This window comes from Monodon monoceros, unplaced genomic scaffold, assembly GCF_005190385.1.
Source record: "Monodon monoceros isolate NGI ecotype Baffin Bay Population unplaced genomic scaffold, NGI_Narwhal_1 Super_Scaffold_2, whole genome shotgun sequence".
In the NCBI taxonomy this organism is placed as follows: domain Eukaryota; kingdom Metazoa; phylum Chordata; class Mammalia; order Artiodactyla; family Monodontidae; genus Monodon; species Monodon monoceros.
In genome coordinates this window covers 58,111,133-58,131,043 of record NW_021703776.1, presented here as the reverse complement: position 1 = coordinate 58,131,043, position 19,911 = coordinate 58,111,133, and the positions used below count along the sequence as shown (strand labels likewise).

Sequence of the window (19,911 nt, the reverse complement as noted above, 5' to 3'; positions counted from 1 at the left end):
TTTCACACATTTTCTCCTGGAGGTTAATTCCAAAACTTTATTTTAAAGTCACAAAGCTATGCCTTCCCAGTTTATAGCTACAAGCAAAGCCATGCTTTCTACATCAGCAACATGAGTTGATGTGTTTAAGTTGTGGCATGTGAAGTCCCCATCTTGTCTTTTCAAAGAGCATCCATATATCAAATGTGGAAAAATACTCACATGTGGTGGGAGAATCTGTGTTGCTCAATCTAAAAAATTATTTGAAAAGAAATTGACCTTCAGCCATGAATCCCCCCTTCTTCCACCATCCCCTACTCAATTAGCATTGAACCTATTGACATTCCAGGTGCAGATACTGGGATCTAGAAAAACAGATCCACTTTACATATTGGTAAACTGAGACAAGGTCACTAGCTTTTCAGCCTGGTGAATAACATGTAGCATATCCTGAGGCACTGGATATAATTCACCCAAAGCCTGTTTCCCAGCCCATAAAAGACTGCTAGCCCACCAGTAATTGGGCTCCTACTGGCTGCAGAATTGGAATTTGGTGGGATTTTACAGTGTGGAATGCCAGGGAACGTCTAGCCAGAAATTATTAGGAGGTGGCGGTCATGGTGATGAATGGGGTCAGAAAAGAAGGGTTCCCTCTGGTGCACTAGTCTGGCAGCCACTCAAGAATTCTAGCATGATATCCACCTGGGTGTGCAGTCTATGCTTTACTTTTGTTCTTTCAATAAATCCAATGAGAAATTGGTGGCAAAAAAACTGGACACTAAAAAAAGCAAAGAAGTCAATGACTTACTTAGATATCCTTGTGATTCTTTCTGCATGGCTGTTATGGGGCAGTCTTTATGCGTTAACAACAGCTGTTTCAGCTGTGCCACCTCGTTTTTCAACATGGACACTTCATTCTGGAAAGAGACGGATCCAAATCATGTTAAGAAGACCAGAGAATACAAACCCAAGGCCCCGTGCACTTTCAACAGTGTAACTGGCACACTTCTTTTCTGTTATGTCTGAATGACATTAATAATATTATTTAACGGGATTCACCTGAAAATTTGTAGCTTGCCTTTGATTTGGCCCTCAGGTTTCCCAGGGGCTTTCTGAAGAGACTAGGTTTTAACTCAAGAGCTTAATCCTATTAAAAGTTACTTAGGTGGGACCCTCCATTCTACACTGACTGGGTGACTCTAGGCAGGTAACATAACCCAGCTAAGCTCTAGCAACCTTGGATGGGAATGAAAATAGTACAAAGTTCTTTGAGTTGTTGTGAGGATTAAATGAGGTAACATGCAAAACACGCAGAACAATGCCTAGCACATACGAAGTGCTCGATAAATTTAGCTCTCATAATAATTCTCTTCAGGCTGTCTTTTTTTTTTTAAGTTTTTTTTTTTTTTGACATGGACCATGTTTTTTTAAGGTCTTTATTGAAATTTGTTACAATACTGCTTCTGTTTTATATTTTGGTTTTTTGGCTGCAAGGCATGTGGGATCTTAGCTCCCCGACCAGGGATCGAACCCACACCCCCTGCACTGGAAGGCAAAGTCTTAACCACTGGACTGCCAGGGAAGTCCCCATGCTATCTTACAGGTTCAGGTTTGACATTGACCACGAATAGAAGGTGAACGTGAGGCACGGGGAGGAACTGCGTGGCAGGGTGAGCGGCTTCAAACTGAAATGCCCTCAGAATAAGCCGATTTCCCAAAAGAAGTTCTTCATGGGCTACAGTTCAACAAAGCACGTCCTTCTGCCTGATGCCACTTAGGAGGAAGCATGGAAGCATACAGAGCAAATGTAGGTCCTCTACTGGTGGGATCAGGTCAGCCCAGGGAGGCCAAGGGCAATAGAGTTTAGGGCCATGACTGAGTTAATCTGATTGGTTCATTAACTAGTTTGGCTAATTTCAGTCTATAAACTTTTTCCCTCCTCAATATCAGGGTGTTGTGGATTTACTTAGATAAGTGCCACAAATCTCCACTTTATGTAGTAATTCACAAAGATAGGTTCATAGTTTGTGGAATAATGTACTTGGCACCATCGTCTACAAATACAGTTGACCCTTGAACAACACGGGTCTGAACTGTGCGGGTCCACTTCTGTGCAGATTTTTTCCATAGATGACAATACTACGTGATTAGCAGCTGACTGAATCTGAGGATGTGGAACCACGGATACAGAGGGCTGAGGATGGGATTGGAGCATAAGCGGATTACGGGATCTGAGGCCAGTCTTGGAACCAATACCCACTGATATTGAGGGACAACTGTATAAATGTAGGACAGATGGTTCCAAGGTGCTGCCACTTGATAAAAGTAAACTGTAAACGCAGCACTACCTCAAATAAGCCACTTTACAGTTGTGATAAATAACACCTCTCTCTGGCCAATGTTCATTTGTGGCTGCCCCGCAATTATACTCCACGTGGAGGAGACTTTTCAAAAGCATGCACACAGAAGAAGGTGTTTTAACATTTGTCATTAAGTTGTATCTACACTTTCAATATGAACTTGGCTTTTGAGGCATGTATTTATCACCTAAAAAGTAAGTTTGGGATTCTGAAGTTAATTAAAAAATTTTTGGAAAATTGTTTCAAAGAATACCTCCTAATTCCAAATTCATTTGCAAAATACATTATAAGCAACCAAATGTTGAGTAGCATGAATACAAAAATAATAAAAATCTCATCTACAAGGCTTTTATGCCTATCTGACGAAAGGGGGGAGGGATAAGTTAGGAGACTGGGATTAACATATATGCACTACTATATATAAAATAGATAACTAATAAGGACCTACTGTATAACACAGGGAACTCTGCTCAATATTCTGAAATAACCTATATGGGAAAAGAATCTAATAAAGAATGGGTATGTGTATGTGTATAACTGATTCACTTTGCTGTACACCTGAAACTAACACAACATTGTGAATCAACTATACTCCAATAAAAAAATTTTTTAAATGCCTGAGAAATTAGCACTAATGATGAATAAATCACTTAATTTCTTAGGAAAATTGCTCTTAAATTTGAGAACGTTCAGGAAGGTGAACTGCACCTCCCACCTCCAAATGAGTGCGGTTGATAAGGGGCCCTATCAAAGCTGAAAGTGACCCTTGTCAATTTGGGGGTCAGTGGGACAAGTTTATTTATAGGACAATTTATTTTAGCCTTAAACACTATTTTTTTTCTCTAATTTTATGCCCATTTAAATTCAGATAGCCATCCTTCCTTTTCCCAGCTCCCCCTCTGCTTAAAATAGCCTGTGTGAAAGAAAGTTACTTTTAGACCATTAAACAGAAGGCAGCCCCCGGTTAAAAACAGAACAGACAAAAACAGAACAGAAAAAGGAGAAAAAGAAAACTAAGATGTTTGAATGTATACATATTTGGCCTCAAAATGAAATGCGACATGATTTGTATTTGGACTATAGAGATAACACTTTTCTGAAATCACAACTGCTAGACACCTGGACCCTAAGGGGAAACTGTCAGTTGCAGACAATGGTTCTAAGAAAGTGGAGTCAAGCTCCAGTCCTTAGTGAATCCAGCCATACTTCTCTTCCATGATCTAGGAAACAAATGAGGAAAGTATTTAAAATAAAACAACAGGATTCTGTTGCCTTCTTGTACTTCTGGAAGAAAAGAAAAGAAAAATCTCACTTGGCGGCTGCCTTGGAGGGGATGATTTTAGTCTCCATTTCTTCCTCCTCTGCGTCCTCAGCAGTCACACCTTTTCTAGGCAGTCTTCCATCCCCCAGACTCGAAGTGTACATTGTCCCTTCCTTAAAAAAAACACCTTGAATCCCGTTCTTCGGGTTCCTACAACTGCAAGGAGCTAACTGCCTACAATACTTGGCATATCCCAAACCATTTCAGGATAAACCTTTTGCTTTCATGAGAGGCCACAATAAAACAGCACCAATCACCACAACAAACAGTGTATGTGGTGTCCTGGCCTATAACCAAAGCCCCATAGAAAATAGATGATTTTAGTGGCATTTTTTTGTCTCTGGACAGCAAAGCACTTTATTAATAAACCAATACATTGTAAGTATAGAAACTGAGGACCTGGGAGTTGTGAGGGTCTGTAAAAATGTAGGAACCTGGAGAGCACTGTAACAACTGACCATCATTTAAAGATATATGTGAATATGGACATATTTCTGAATGTAATATATTAGTAATTATGTAATTTAGCTATGTTAGGGTTGGAAAATGAATGCCAATTAATATTCTCCATAGACAAGAACAATCAGCCTCCCTCTTGCTTAGATCATGCACACATAAGTACGATACTGATAAGGACTAAATAAAAGTCTAATGGCCAGAGAAGCAACAGAAATTCGTGGGGCAGCTTCCAGCAGAAAAAGGAACTCTCAGATGAGAGTTGAGAATAATCGGGTTTGGCTCCCCAAATTGCCACATCAACCTAGTGTAAAACAAGGTGGTTGGACTAGTTTTCTAGTTACTTCCTGCAAGATAGTTTTTTATTCTATGAATTGCCTTCTATTGAGAATGCTAATTACCTAATAATCTAATGAAGGTCTCCATCTTGATTTTTTATTCACTAGTTAATTGCTTTTGGTATTCTCAAATGGGCTTATATATCAAGTCTTATATTTTCTAAGGGAGCCAGTTCTAGCACCTCCTATACTTCCAAATCTTAACAGGGCAGATTCCAAAGCAACATCTACAGTTTCACTTTTGTGCAAAATTTCAAGTTCATGTTCATTTCCATATTGTGAGAGTCTACAGAGCCTTCATCAGATTCCATAAGGGAGCATTTGGGTTAAAAACGGTAGAGAATGGGTTAAAAACAGTAGAGAATGGGTTAAAAACAGTAGAGAATGTTAAAAACGGAGTGAATCATGTGTGCTGTGCACATGCATAAACATTCCGTATTGATAGATACTGATAGATATCATTCTATATTGATAGACTGATGTAGGAAATGCACAAATACTAGACTATATTTTAAATAAAAACCCTTTTCAAGATAACATTAATAGAAATCACCTTGAATACATTTTGGAAGAGAAGAACCAGACAGCAAATGTTTCAAAATGCATGAAAGAAATCAAAAGTGGCCTGCCGTTCTAGTAGGGAAATAGAAACCAGGACTTCTGGAGACATTTTCTTATTCTGAATTACCTTGCATTATGAATTGATGCAAATCACCAGTTTTTTTTTACTCCCTTGTGTAGTTTCTAATAATAACTATAGGTCTTCATATAGAAGCACTTTGCAAAAGCAAAGTATTAATAATAAGTATTGATTCTCTTGCTGAAATCAGCTCTTCATTCTTTTCTTTTTTCTAAACTAGTTTGGGTTTGCTACTCCTAAAAGTTTAGCCATTTAAATAGGGACTGTAAGAGTATAGATGTAGTTAAGATTAATCTCTTCTTAAACCCATAAAGTTGCCTTGGGATGAAGTAGCACCCCTATATAGACATTCAACACTGTAATAACATACTTTAAACAAGCACTCCAAGAAGTCCCTAATAGCTACATTTTCAGTTTTGGGGGGATGTCATTTTGTTAATATGATAAACTCCAAATGCTTTTTGATGCAAGCAGTAGTCCATGCCAAAAAAATAATTATCAAAATGAGCCCTGCCACATAGCCCCTCCCCTATTTTTTTTTTTTTTTTTTTTTTGTAGATTAACTGAGGCCAGGTCTGGTTCATTCTAAAACAAAGGACTTTCAATTTGTACAGCAACAGTTCCCATCTGGCCTATTCTCTTGCCAAGTCCTAAACCTGAGCTCGTGTGTCTAAAATTTCAGCAGCGACTTAGGCCATGTGTCTTTGTACTGAAAAAGAAAAGCAATTATTTCCGTGGGCGACCAGACGATTTCCGTATCATCTATTGAACACAATCCACTGAGCACCACATTAGCAGTTGATGAATTTAGAGCTGATCTCAGCCACTCTGTCAGTGAAAAGAATGTGGATTCCTTCATAGTTGAAGAACTTTCTAGAATGAAAGATCACAGAGCAGTGGGTTAGGTCAAGAGAAGACTCGCTTGGGTTTTCATCCTACTACTTGCTGGTTGTGTGACTTTCAGGAAGACTTCTCATGTCCCCCGAGACTCAGTTTCTCCCAAATAAAATGTCAGATTGGGTGGTTTCTAATATTTCCCCCAATTCCTATACCTGTGTTGACCTCTTGGGTAGAGATTTGTTGTGAGATGAGGAAATGAAGTCTGGGAGTTTGATTTTGTTTTCTCAGTTCTAATTTTTCCAATCTGAAGCTCTGCAGCCTAACTAGAAGATTTATGCTGGAAAACAAAAGTGGCAGCTGGCCATCCAGACCTTGGATATTCCTTTTGGCGGGAGTTTGTTTGTGTAGCACCTTCCATTTCTGTTTACTTAAAATTTGGCTCACTGCACCAGCCTCAAGAGAGACAACTTTTTCTTTTGACAAAGGTCCAGTGAGAGGGAAAGGGTCATTCAAAGGTAGCAGAATCTGCATATCCTCTCCAGCATCACATGGCATGATGCAGAGCACTCGGCATCACAGAAAACATGGAGCCCTTGTGGTTTCTGTCCCTGTGAAGCAAAGCAGTGGTTGGAAAACACCAACGACGTAGTCTTTTCAGAGACCGTCCCTTCCTCAGGCACTGCTTTAACAACCAAAAATACTGGTGCCTGCTGAATGGCCCCAATAGGACTTTTTTTTCTGGTTTTCAGGGGCTAGAATTCTAGTATCTCTTATCCTTCCATTTTAGTTCTAAAAATGTGAAAATTAATAGATTAGGTTTGGGACTTCCCTGGTACTCCAGTGGTTAAGAATCCACCTTCCAATGCAGTGGATGCAGGTTCGAGCCCTGGTTGGGGAACTAAGATCCCACATGCTGCAGGACAACTAAGCCCGGGCCGCAACTACTGAGCCTGAGTGCCACAACTAGAGAGAAGCCTGTGAGCTGCAACAAAAGATCCCATGTGCCACAACTAAGACCCAATGCAGCCAAAAATAAATAAATAAAATAAAAAGTCTCTCTTCTGGCAATAAGCATGTTTTAAAATATACTCTTTTAAAAAAGTAGATTAGGTTCGCATAAAGGATATACCTTATATGTTAAGTACCTTATATGTTAAGTGAAAGCTATAACATATGTTCATATGTCAAGTCATGAACACATCTGACGTCAAAGTAAACCAGTATCCTCACTTTTCCTGGCTCTCTGCTATGACCCCCTCCATGTCTTCAGGCTCTAGAATGATGGTCAATACCCTGGGGTCATTCTGCAAGGACTCATTTTAGTTAAAACTGATTTAAAAACTTGTCCGCATCTGATTACGTGTCATCTGACTACTCAAGGCTCCTTCATCTGGGTCAGTGGGTCTCACTCAGGGGTAATTTTGCCCCCCACGGGGGACATTTGGTATTGTCTGAACGTTTTTCAGTTGTCACAACTTGGGGGTGGGGTAGAGGGTGCTACTGATACCTAGAGGGTAGAGGTCAAGGATACTGCTAAGTATCTACACTGCACTGGAGACAACAAAGAATTACTGAGCCCCAAGGTAATAGTGCTGAGATTGAGAAAACCTGCACCTGTTCATGATCCTCTTGCAGATCTCAGAACTGGTAGCAAATTCCAGGGGTTCTCACATTTCAGTCATTACAAAACCACTGCTGTGATATTTGCTAGGTCACATACACCAGAACTTTTATTTACTTAACATGTTTGTACAAATTAACTCATTTTTTAAAGATTTAGCCTGGTCCTTACCAAAAATATCTGTGAAACTGAAGGTTTGATGTTCTGATTACATTTTTCAGTACACATAAAAATTAAAATATGATTATTATTAATATTAAAAACGTGTACTCATGTCCACCTAAAAGCTTCTCACATACTACTATACCTGCCAGATTCTAGAATTATAGGCTTTCAAGTTAGAGTGGTTTCGGCGGCGTTTGAGTCCAGCCAGACTCTGCGGCTTGATTCCCTTAAATCACATCTTTGCCAAGTGGTCAGGCAGCTAGTTCCTGGACACTCCAGAGATGAGGAGCTCATTCATTTATTCAGCAGATACTGAGTACAGACACTCAGGAACTCTCCATGCTAGACCCGACATTACAAAAGGGGGTAAGTGGTCGGGGGAGAGGATAACAGAGTCTCCAACTTCACACAAGCTTCGTACAAGCCAGTGGGAGGATTTCTTATCTTACTTCCCCCATATCTGCTATATACGTTTCCCAGTTTCTTTCTCATGTCTATCATTAAAAGAATGATAAACTTGGGGGGGGAGAGTGAACATCCATAAATGATGACAGTCAGTCCCTGTATAACCCAAACTTTCTTCGTATAAGTTCAATTTGTACACTGGATGTCCCAAGACCATTTCCACTTAATGGAATTAAATATGCAAAGGGGGGTTTGGCACCCTAATTGCTCCTTTCTGAGGATGCGTGGAGGATGGGGGGTGAAGGTGACCTATGAACTACTGAGGAGCAGATTCTCCCTATTTTAGGCATTCTTTCCCCTCTTCCCTCCACTCTTTAGCCATTATCTCTGCTCCTGGAAGCACTGTATATAATCCAGCGCTATAATCCACGATTTTTACTGCTATCCCTGACTGCTTGTCACTTATATAATACTTGCTTTTTCTTCTGCTGGTGAACAGTGCACTTCTTTTTGTGTTAGAACAAATGCCCTGAACTGCGTCACGTGTATGGCATGAAGTCCGCTGGAGAAGCTCCAGGTGCTGGAGGTTCTCAAAAATTCCTAGAAGTGGCCTTGTTATAAAGTGTCCCCCCACTGAGCCACCCATGGAAAGCAAAAATCATGCAAGATTCAAATCTTGTCAAGTTTAAAAATGAGATGGAAACATGCCTTTTCTTATGGAGCAAAATAATAAACACAAACCTCCCTTTTTTCCACTAAACAAAAATATAGATAATCTAGTGTAAACTGAAGCAACCCCCTCACCCAGTGGACATAAAGAGCGGCCTTTTGGTTGAAGATTTATTATGTACAAACGGCTCTGTAGACATTAGTTCATTTATTCCTCCCAACAACTTTATGAGGTTATTATTCCCATTTTATAGATGAGGAAACTGAGAGCCAGAGAGGTTAAACCCAGCAAGTAGGTACGGAACAAGAGTTTGAACCTCTGTCTGACCAAGCTTCTGCTCCCAGCCCTATAACTTAATTGGGCAGGGTTTCCCTCCTCAGAGCAGACTGATGTAAAACTGAATGGTTGTTTTGTTTTGTAGAGTGTCTCGGAACTAATCAACCTTGAGGAATAAGCCTGCAGTTGCTCTGTGGGCTAAGGGGTGGTGTTAGTGCTTAGGTCAACAAGTGCCTGCCGGGGCAGGAAATGCCAATGTTACACAGGGCCTTTGAGTCCTGGGGAGAGAGACAGTGGCCTGCACCTGAAGTTGCATGTTTGTCTGGGTGAGTTCTTCTGCTTTCTTTTCCAGTGACATCACCCAGACCTTCCTCTTCTGTCTGCAGCGGGTGGCGGCTGCCCGGTTCCGTTCCAGAAATTTCCGCCGCCTCTCGTCAGGATCCTCATCCACCACCCTTCGCCGGCGCCCCCCTGTGGGCTGAGGCGGCTGTATTGTCTGGGTGGCCTGCATCTGTTGTGTCGCTGGTGAAACCTGCTGGGAAAGAGAGGGAGGGGGTGATGGGGAGAGAGGAGGAACGGCTGGGTAAGGTGTTGAAATGCAAAACACAGGGAGTCGCTTGTTTTAGTTAGCACATTATACTTGTTTTCTAAGAATGAAGTCAACAATGAGATCACGCTCATGAAAAGGAAAAGCATCACCCTGCTATCTTCCATGATATTTTGGCAAAAGATACAGGGATGATCTGCGAAAAGAGAGTCAAGTAGATTTTTTCCCCCTGACTGGCATTTGGCTGAATCATGACAGAAGAAACATTTTTTTTCTCCTCAGATGTTAAAAATGTTTTATTTAAGGTGCCTTGTAAAATCTGAAAGTGCCAATGTATGGCAACAGGTGAAAACAGAGGTCAGGGTGACTGTCACCCTACTGACGAGTCTTCTGTCATCTGCAGAAAACTCCTTCTGGGCAGGTTGCGAATGCCTTTCATACTAATGGTGTCAAAACCATGTTCCTAGAACACACCTCTGGGACAGCACTGCCATTGTGACTCCTATCAAAAGAACCCCGTGAAGCCTGGAAAGCAGCTGAAATCCTTTTGTCACAGTTTCACAGTTCTTACTGCAGATGCCTAGCTGGACCTGCAAACTGCAAATGGGCCTGTCTCCTCCTCAGAGCTTGACCAAGGCTGAAGGAGTCACAGGAGATGGTGAGTGGGTGAATTTCTAGGTGATTGGGAAGCGGGGCCTTTGAAAGTCCATCGTGATGCAGCACTGAGCCCTGTTAATACACCGTGTCTGTTGACAGGGAGGGGTGGTTGTATATACTTACATTATAAGGAAATCCTAGGAGTGGCAAAGCACTTTATTAAAAAGTTTTTACTATGCTTATAGATTGCCTGTAAGGTCTGCATGGGGCTCAACAACATCTAAGGTTTTAGGGACTCCCACACATATGGCTTTATTTCCCTTCATACAGCGGACACTCAGCACCTAGTGAAATTTCTATGACTGATTGTTTATGAGTCTGGACACCTAATGCTTCCCTAATGCACTTCACTCCTTCCCTTTTCTTCATTCTCAATAAAGGGTGGTGGTGTTTTTTTCTTCTCCTCCCTCTCATTGCTCAGTCACTCAGGCTTATGGCTGTAATACCTATAAAGTTGTTTTACAAGAGGCATTTAACCTGCAGAAATAACAGGCAAGAAGTTTTAAAAATGAAACCCAGCCACCTTTTCTACCACATTCCAACCCTATGATTGAAATCAATCAGAACGACTGTAATTGCACTAATAATGGCTCCTGGTTGACATCAGCTGACTGATGATGCTATAGTTTAATCCTCAGCTCTATCAAACCCTCCGTGACTCACTGAAAAAGAATCAGTCTCAGGACGGAGGTTAGACTGCATCTCAGTCATTTTGTTTAACGCAAAGACATTTTCTAAAACTGTGTATTGGCAATTCCTTCCCTCCGAATCACAGAGGAGTAACAAAATAAACTGTCTAAGATCTTACTCACCAGAGTGGCTGATGAAGCTGTGTTCCTTGTTATTGGCAAGCGTTTAGCACTAGTCATTTCAGGTGCAGTAACTTCTGAGCTAACCACCGCAAAGCAAAGCACTAGGAAAGAAGGTGCTAACCTGGCTGTTTTTGCATTCTGTCGGGGTGGGGTGGGAGGGATAAACTGGCAGTATGGGATTAACAGGCAAAAAATGAATGAAATAAATTCATTCATTTCTTTGTATGAATTAGTGATCTCTCACTGCCAGCCCTAGACAAGACTCTCAAGTAGGTAAAACTGGGTTTTAATCTCCAGTGCAGGGACCTCTCTTTCAATACTGTATTCTACCACGCTAACGTTAACAAGCCTTTACCCCCTGATGCTTCTCCTCTGCCTTTACCCAAAGGGGTAAGTTACATGGTGGTTTCAGGTGCAGTCCAGGTTCAGGGTCAAGGTGTCGTTTGGTTAAGAGAAATTCCTGGTGGCCAAGGAGTGATACCAGGACTCTGAAGTCACATTCTTATATGCAAAAGAATCGCAAGAAGCCAGGAGAAATTGAAAATGCAACCCTAAGACCAGAATTTGTGCTTTAAACAAAATTATCAAAAACGATAATTATCGTTACCTACCATTATCTTTTTAAAATAGCATTCTGTAGGGGTGGGGTGGGAGGGATAAATTGGAAGTATGGGATTAACAGAGGCACACTACCATACATAAACTAGATAAACAAGAAGGATTTACTGTATAGCGCAGGGAACTATATTCATAGTTCTCGTAATAAACTATAATGGAAAAGAATAAAAAAGAATATAGATATATACATATATATGCATAACCAAATCACTCTGCTGTACACCTGAAACTAATATTCTAAACCAACTATACTTCAGTAAAATAAATAGAATGGCATTATGTTGACACAGATGCTCTGAAAATTTTGATCAAAAATAATTAACTGTAATTTCAAAATGACAGAATTTATTCCAAGTCATCTTAGAATCTCAGAGTTGATGACCTTAATAAACTTCTATTGTTCTGATAATCATACAATTAGGCCACATGACAAGAATCTCAATATCAACCAAGTTAATACAGTTAACAGTGGCATTTTGAATATGGTCTAAATGATCTTGTTCAAATTTCAACAAGACCAACCTGGACTCTTTCTTTTTAGTAGCATAGGATAAAAAAGCAACTTTGTGCAGCCAATTATAAAGGCAATTAACTGATTGCATATACAATTGGCCACTTGCTGACTTGAGATGGAGGGCAATTGGCTAATTCGTAATTAGCTAATGAATGGCTTTTATATTTAATGAACTGTTAAGCTTGTCTGTGAAGTAACTCGCTCACAAATGCAACCAAAACTTGATGCTATCCATTTTTAAAAAATATAAGTATACATGTGAATCTATCTGCCTATCTTTGACCTTATTATAGTTTATAGTTGACCTATTATAGTTCTCTTTTTCCCTTCTAAAAATATGTCCTACTATGGCACATGACTAAAAAGGTGCTTTGGATAGCATTTTATTGCTAAACTACTTGCTAAGCTTCTATCACATTATTCGGTTTGGAATTAATCATGGCTATCATGTATTGAAAACTGTGCCACCAAGGGCAAAACATTCTCTTATTTAATACTCCTGAGGGTCTATGAGCTTGGTCTATTATCACCCCATTTTACAGATGGGAAAACTGAGGCTTAGAGAGGTTCATCTACTGACCACAGTCATACAACAAGTAAGGTGGGAAAAGAATGAAAGTTTTCTCACTCAAAGCCTACACTCTTATTTGCTATATAGAATACCTCTAAGAACTTTGCAAAAGCAAGCTTAGCTAATAAATAAGCTTATCTATTGAATGGAGAGTTGCTTATGGATAACACATTTTGTGGATGGCTGTCCAGGTTTGGTGTATGTTGGAGGGGTTGATGCAAGATCTCTAAAAGCTGCCAGGTGAGAGGTACAGAGGCAGACAATGGAGGAGACAGTGAATAAGTGTGATCCCAAGCTTCTGACACCATTCTGACCCAGCTGGTTGGAACCTGGCAGTTTGAATGGGTGGAGGGAACTGACAAAGGTCATCCCACTTGAAGGTCCAAAATGTCTAGGACTAGCCATGCTCCTAGACATGCCCTTCATCCACTTACTAAAACTCACTCGGGTACATGGACCCGCCTCTCTTCTTGGGCTGGGTGACGTAACGTCTGCCAGATCCCCCGACCCTCTTCCAGTTGTGTCTAAATGCTGGCTTTCTTTCTAGCCACTCCTGGTGACTTTCCACCACTGGGATTTGGCCTTCCTCTTGAACTGATCATCTACAGAGCCTGGCTCTCTGCCTTCTCCCTCCAACACATTTCTCACTGGGTGGGATGAGTCACCTTTCTTTACCATTTACACAACACCTTACACCCTAACATCCATTACCGGGCCTCTTTGTCTGCCTGAAATTGTTACCCTTTATACTTTTAACACTTACTGTTATTCAGAAGATTGCCCATTGTATTTAACTTCCAATTTGCAGGTGACAAAATTGGGTCTCTATGATGTTATAAAGTACTGCAGATAGAACCATGGTTAGAATTAACTTATTTTTCTCATCCTTTATTCACATCTTTCTTTAAAGCTTAAATTCTTAATCCTCCATTGGTGTTACTTTTTTAGGGTTAACTTTATAACACACTGCAAAAATAGATTTTGGAGAACTTGAAGCTTACGTTTGCCCCTAGAAACTAAACCTGATATTTACCTTATTAGTTATAGGAACTACGATCTGGTAGGGTCTTATGGGTAACCATTACCTCTTAGGAAATGAACAGAGCCCCCCAGAGTGTCAGATAGAACACCTGGGCTTGTCAAACAAGGCTGCTGCCAATGAGCCCCATATTTGAGCTTGTACTGTTAACGAGAAGGGAGAAAGAGATGATGAAAAAGGTCTACCTGTGCTTGGTTGCCGGAGTGCAGGGGTGGGTGTGGCGAGGTCTGGTGATGTGCCGGGTGTGCGTGAAGGTGGGAGTGGGAGTGATGATGTGGGTGGTTCTGCTGGTGATGGGGCTGAGGGTGAGGATGGTGTGCTGGGTGCTGGTGCTGGTGCGGGTAGGGGTGATGGGCTGGCAGTGTCTGGTGCTGATGTGGGTGTGAGTGCATGTGATGGTGTGGCGTCTGGTCCTGACGGGACCCCATCATTTCCATCATGTGTCCCATGGTGTTCATATTCCCATTTGACATGGCAGCAGGGTGGTGAGTCAACGCAGCCTTCAACCTCTGAAACAGAACAAAACAAGAGGGGACAGCTGAGGTCAGTCGTGTACACAGTAGGGATTTTGAATCAAAATGACTCATATTTTCAATTTTATAATATTTTATGGTACTATTGTTAACATTTTTTTACTGGTAGCAGTATGACTTTTATATTAATTTCAAATTTTCATATATATTATGGTAGGTAGAAGTATCAATGTCAGCCATGAATGTTAATTCAACTGTCATGGGAAATGAGCAGGATACCCTAGATATTCTGCTAAAAGGTATTTCCTACTATCCAGTTGTTAATCATATCCTACCGACAGCCAAATGCAAGTATAAACCCAATGGAACCACTCAATGTGATAATGCCACTGAACAAAGGGCCCATCCGATATGGCACTGCGTTTTATGGTGAGTCATAAGAATAAAAGATTTTTGCCTTTCAAAAGATTTCTCAGACCCAAAGAGGAAATCACTTCAAATTTTGGAATACAGGAACAGAACTAATGTTAAGTCTTCAAATTAGATAAGAAATCCATAACTTCTTGAGTCAATATGTAGATCTTTCCATTTGTTACTATGATACTTCTCACAGTCCCTTTAATAATCTAATTTTCTCACATAATAACGTTCTTCTGACTTTGGGAAGGAAATGAGGAAAGTAGAAGAATATGGACCACTGCACTCCTACAGCTTCTTTGATGACCACATCACAGGCCAGGTACGTCCAACACAAAAGCATCATCCATCAATAAGCAAACAGACATGCACACAAATAACTTCTCCCTGAATCTGATCTCTAAGCAGGGCTCAGCAAGCTTTTCTATAAAAAGTCAGATAGTAAATGTTTTCCTCATTGCATGCCTTAAGGTCTCTCACAACTACTCAACTCAGCCCTTTTAGCACAAAAACAGCTGTATACAGTATGTAAACAAATGACTACGCTGTGTTCCAATACAACTTTACTTATATTGGACAGGGACAGGATATCTGAATTTCATATAACTTTCACATGACACGAAATGCTATTCTACTTTTGATATTTTTTCCACCATTTTAAAATGTAAAAACCATTTTTAGCTCCTGTGCTGTGCAAAATTAGGCAGTGGGCCAGATTTAAAGAGTCTGGGCCGGGCCTCCCTGGTGGCGCAGTGGTTAAGAATCCTCCTGCCAATGCAGGGGACACGGGTTCGAGCCCTGATCTGGGAAGATCCCACATGCCATGGAGCAAATAAGCCCATGCGCCACAACTACTGAGCCTGCACTCTAGAGCCTGCGAGCCAAAACTACTGAGCCCACGTGCTGCAACTACTGAAGCCCACACGCCTAGAGCCTGTGCTCCGCAACGAGAAGCCAACGCAATGAGAAGCCCACGCACTGCAGCAAAGAGTAGCCGCCACTCACCACAACTAGAGAAAGCCCACACAAAGCAACGAAGACCCAACGCAGCCCTAAAATAAATGAATGAATGAATGAATGAATGAATGAATGAAAGAGTCTGGGCCAGATTTAAAGAACCAGTTGGCGGGGAGGACCTTCAAGATGGCAGAGGAGTAAGACGTGGAGATCACCTTCCTCCCCACAAATACATCAAAAATACATCTACGTGTGGAACAGCTCCTACAGAACACCTACTGAACGCTGGCAGAAGACCTCAGACCTCCCAAAAGAACAGATGCCAGAGGGCGACCTACACACAGAGGCGGGGCCAAATCCAAAGCTGAACCCCAGGAGCTGTGCGAACAAAGAAGAGAAAGGGAAATTTCTCTGGACAGCTTCAGGAGCAGCGGATTAAATCTCCACAGTCAACTTGATGTACCCTGCATCTCTGGAATACCTGAACAGACAACGAATCATCCCAAAACTGAGGCAGTGGACTTTGGGAGCAACTGTAGACGCGGGGTTTGCTTTCTGCATCTAATTTGTTTCTGGTTTTATGTTTATCTTAGTTTAGTATTTAGAACTTATTATCATTGGTAGATTTGTTTATTGATTTGGTTGCTCTCTTCCTTTATATATATTTTTTTTTCCCCTTTTTCTCTTTTTGTGAGTGTGTATGTGTATGCTTCTTTGTGTGATTTTGTCTGTATAGCTTTGCTTTTACCATTTGTCCTAGGGTTCTGTCTGTCCGTTTTTTTTTTTTTTAGGATAGTTTTTAGAGCTTGTTATCATTGGTGGATTTGTTTATTGGTTTGGTTGCTCTCTTCTTTTTTTTTAATTACTTTATTTTTTAATTTTAATAATTTATTTTTTATTTTAATAACTTTATTTTTCTTTCTTTCTTTTTTCCCTTTTCTTCTGAGCCGTGTGGCTGACAGGGTCTTGGTGCTCTGGCCAGATGTCAGGCCTGAGCCTCTGAGGTGGGAGAGCTGAGTACAGGACATTGGTCCACCAGAGACCTCCCAGCCCCTCGTAATATCAATCGACGAGAGCTCTCGTAGAGATCTCTGTCTCAACACTAAGACCCAGCTCCACTCAATGACCAGCAAGCTCCAGTGCTGGACACCCCATGCCAAACAACTAGCAAGACAGGAACACAACCCCACCCATTAGCAGAGAGGCTGCCTAAAATCATAATAAGTTCACAGACACCCCAAAACACACCACCGGACATGGTCCTGCCCACCAGAAAGATAAGATCCCGCCTCATCCACCAGAACACAGGCACCAGTCCCCACCAACAGGATGCCTACACAACACACTGAAGCAACCTTACTCACTGGGGGCAGACACCAAAAACAACGGGAACTACGAACCTGCAGCCTCTGAAAAGGAGACCCCAAACACAGTAAGTTAAGCAAAATGAGAAGATAGAGAAATACACAGAAGATGAAGGAGTAAGGTAAAAACCCACCAGAACAAACAAGTGAAGAGGAAATAATCAGTCTACCTGAAAAAGAATTCAGAGTAATGAGAGTAAAGATGATCCAAAATCTTGGAAATAGAATGGAGAAAATATAAGAAATGTTTAACAAGGACCTAGAAGAACTAAAGAGCAAACAAACAATGATGAACAACACAATAAATGAAATTTAAAAACTTCTAGAAGGAATCAATAGCAGAATAACTGAGGCAGAAGAATGGATAAGTGACCTGGAAGATAAAATACTGGAAATAACTGCCTCAGAGCAGAATAAAGAAAAAAGAATGAAAAGAATTGAGGACAGTCTCAGAGACCTCTGGGACAACATTAAATGCACCAGCATTCGAATTATAGGGGTCCCAGAAGAAGAAGAGAAAAAGAAAGGGACTGAGAAAATATTTGAAGAGATTATAGTTGAAAACTTCTCTAATATGGGAAAGGAAATGGTCAAGTCCAGGAAGCACAGAGAGTCCCATACAGGATAAATCCAAGGAGAAACATGCCAAGACACATATTAATGAAACTATCAAAAATTAAATACAAAGAAAAAATATTACAAGCAGCAAGGGAAAAGCAACAAATAACATACACGGGAATCCCCATGAGGTTAACAGCTTATTAACTGTTATTTTTCAGCAGAAACTCTGCAAGCCAGAAGGGAGTGGCAGGACATACTTAAAGGGATGAAAGGGAAAAACCTACAACCAAGATTACTCTACCCAGCAAGGGTCTCGTTCAGATTCGATGGAGAAATTAAAACCTTTACAAAGAAGCAAAAGCTAAGAGAATTCAGCCCACAAAACCAGCTCTACAACAAATGTTAAAGGAACTTCTCTAGGCAGAAAACAAAAGAGAAGGAAAAGACCTACAATAACAAACCCAAAATAATTAAGAAAATGCTAATAGGAACATACAGATCAATAATTACCTTAAATGTAAATGGATTAAATGCTCCAACCAAAAGACACAGACTGGCTGAATGGATACAAAAACAAGACCCATATATATGCTGTCTACAAGAGACCCACTTCAGACCTAGGGATACATACAGACTGAAAGTGAGGGGATGGAAGAAGATATTCCATGCAAATGGAAATCAAAAGAAAGCTGGAGTGAGTAGCAATTCTCATATCAGACAAAATAGACTTTAAAATAAAGACAATTAAAAGAGACAAAGGAGGACACTACATAACGATCAAGGGATCGATCCAAGAGGAAGATATAACAATTGTAAATATTTATGCACCCAACATGGGAGCACCTCAATACAGAAGGCAAATGCTAACAGCCATAAAAAGGGAGATCGACAGTAACACAATAATAGTGGGGGACTTTAACACCCTACTTTCACCAATGGACATACCAACCAAAATGAAAATAAGTAAGGAAACACAAGCTTTAAATGATACATTAAACAAGATGGACTTAATTGATATTTATAGGGCATTCCATCCAAAAACAACAGAATACACTTTCTTCTCAAGTGCTCACGGAACATTCTCCAGGATAGATCATATCTTGGGTCACAAATCAAGCCTTGGTAAATTTAAGAAAACTGAAATTGTATCAAGTATCTTTTCCAACCACAATGCTATAAGACTAGATATCAATTACAGGAAAAAAAACTGTAAAAAATACAAACACATGGAGGCTAAACAATACACTACTAAATAACCAAGAGATCACTGAAGAAATCAAAGAGGAAATAAATAAATACCAGAAACAAATGGTAATGAAAATACGACAACCCAAAACCTATGGGATGCAGCAAAAGCAGTTCTAAGAGGGAAGTTTATACCAATACAATCCTACCTCAAGAAACAAGAAACATCTCAAACGAACAACCTAAACTTATACCTAAAGCAATTAGAGAAAGAAGAACAAAAAAACCCCAAAGTTATCAGAAGGAAAGAAATCATAAAGATCAGATCAGAAATAAATGAAAAAGAAATGAGGGAAATGATAGCAAAGATCAATGAAACTAAAAGCTGGTTCTTTGAGAAGATAAAATTTATAAACCATTAGCCAGACTCATCAAGAAAAAAAGGGAGAAGACTCAAATCTACAGAATTAGAAATGAAAAAGGAAAAGTAACAAGTGACCCTACAGAAATACAAAGGATCATGAGAGATTACTACAAGCAACTATATGCCAATAAAATGGACAACATGGAAGAAATGGGCAAATTCTTAGAAAAGCACAACCTTCCGAGACTGAACCAGGAAGGAATAGAAAATATAAACAGACCAATCACAAGCACTGAAATTGAAACTGTGATTAAATATCTTCCAACAAACAAAAGCCCAGGACCAGATGGCTTCACAGGTGAATTCTATCAGACATTTAAAGAAGAGCTAACACCTATCCTTCTCAAACTCTTACAAAATATAGCAGAGGGAGGAACACTCCCAAACTCATTCTACAAGGCCACCATCACCCTGATACCAAAACCAGACAAAGATGTCACAAAGAAAGAAAACTACAGGCCAATATCACTGATGAACATAGATGCAAAAATCCTCAACAAAATACTAGCAAACAGAATCCAATAGCACATTAAAAGGATCATACACCATGATCGGGTGGGGTTGTTCCCAGGAATGCAAGGATTCTTCAATATATGCAAATCAATCAATGTGATATACCATATTAACAAATTGAAGGAGAAAAAAACATATGATCATCTCAATAGATGCAGAAAAAGCTTTTGACAAAATTCAACACCCAA

The 19,911-nt window shown here is 40.3% G+C and overlaps 1 protein-coding gene across 4 annotated transcripts in view; it reads right to left on the bottom strand.

Moving 5' to 3' along the window:
- CREB5 (cAMP responsive element binding protein 5) overlaps positions 1-19,911 on the bottom strand; it is a 413,326-nt gene that overhangs the window by 992 nt on the left and 392,423 nt on the right. For 2 of the 4 annotated variants that reach the window (XM_029233943.1, XM_029233942.1), the window contains exons 8-10: positions 14,015-14,338; positions 9,376-9,603; positions 788-896 (exon numbers count right to left, since the gene is read on the bottom strand). In XM_029233943.1, coding sequence (XP_029089776.1) covers positions 788-896; positions 9,376-9,603; positions 14,015-14,338 — 661 coding nt within the window. Of the gene's footprint in view, positions 1-23; positions 231-787; positions 897-9,375; positions 9,604-14,014; positions 14,339-19,911 lie in introns of those variants that run through there. The other 2 variants (XM_029233945.1, XM_029233944.1) reach the window with 2 other exon arrangements.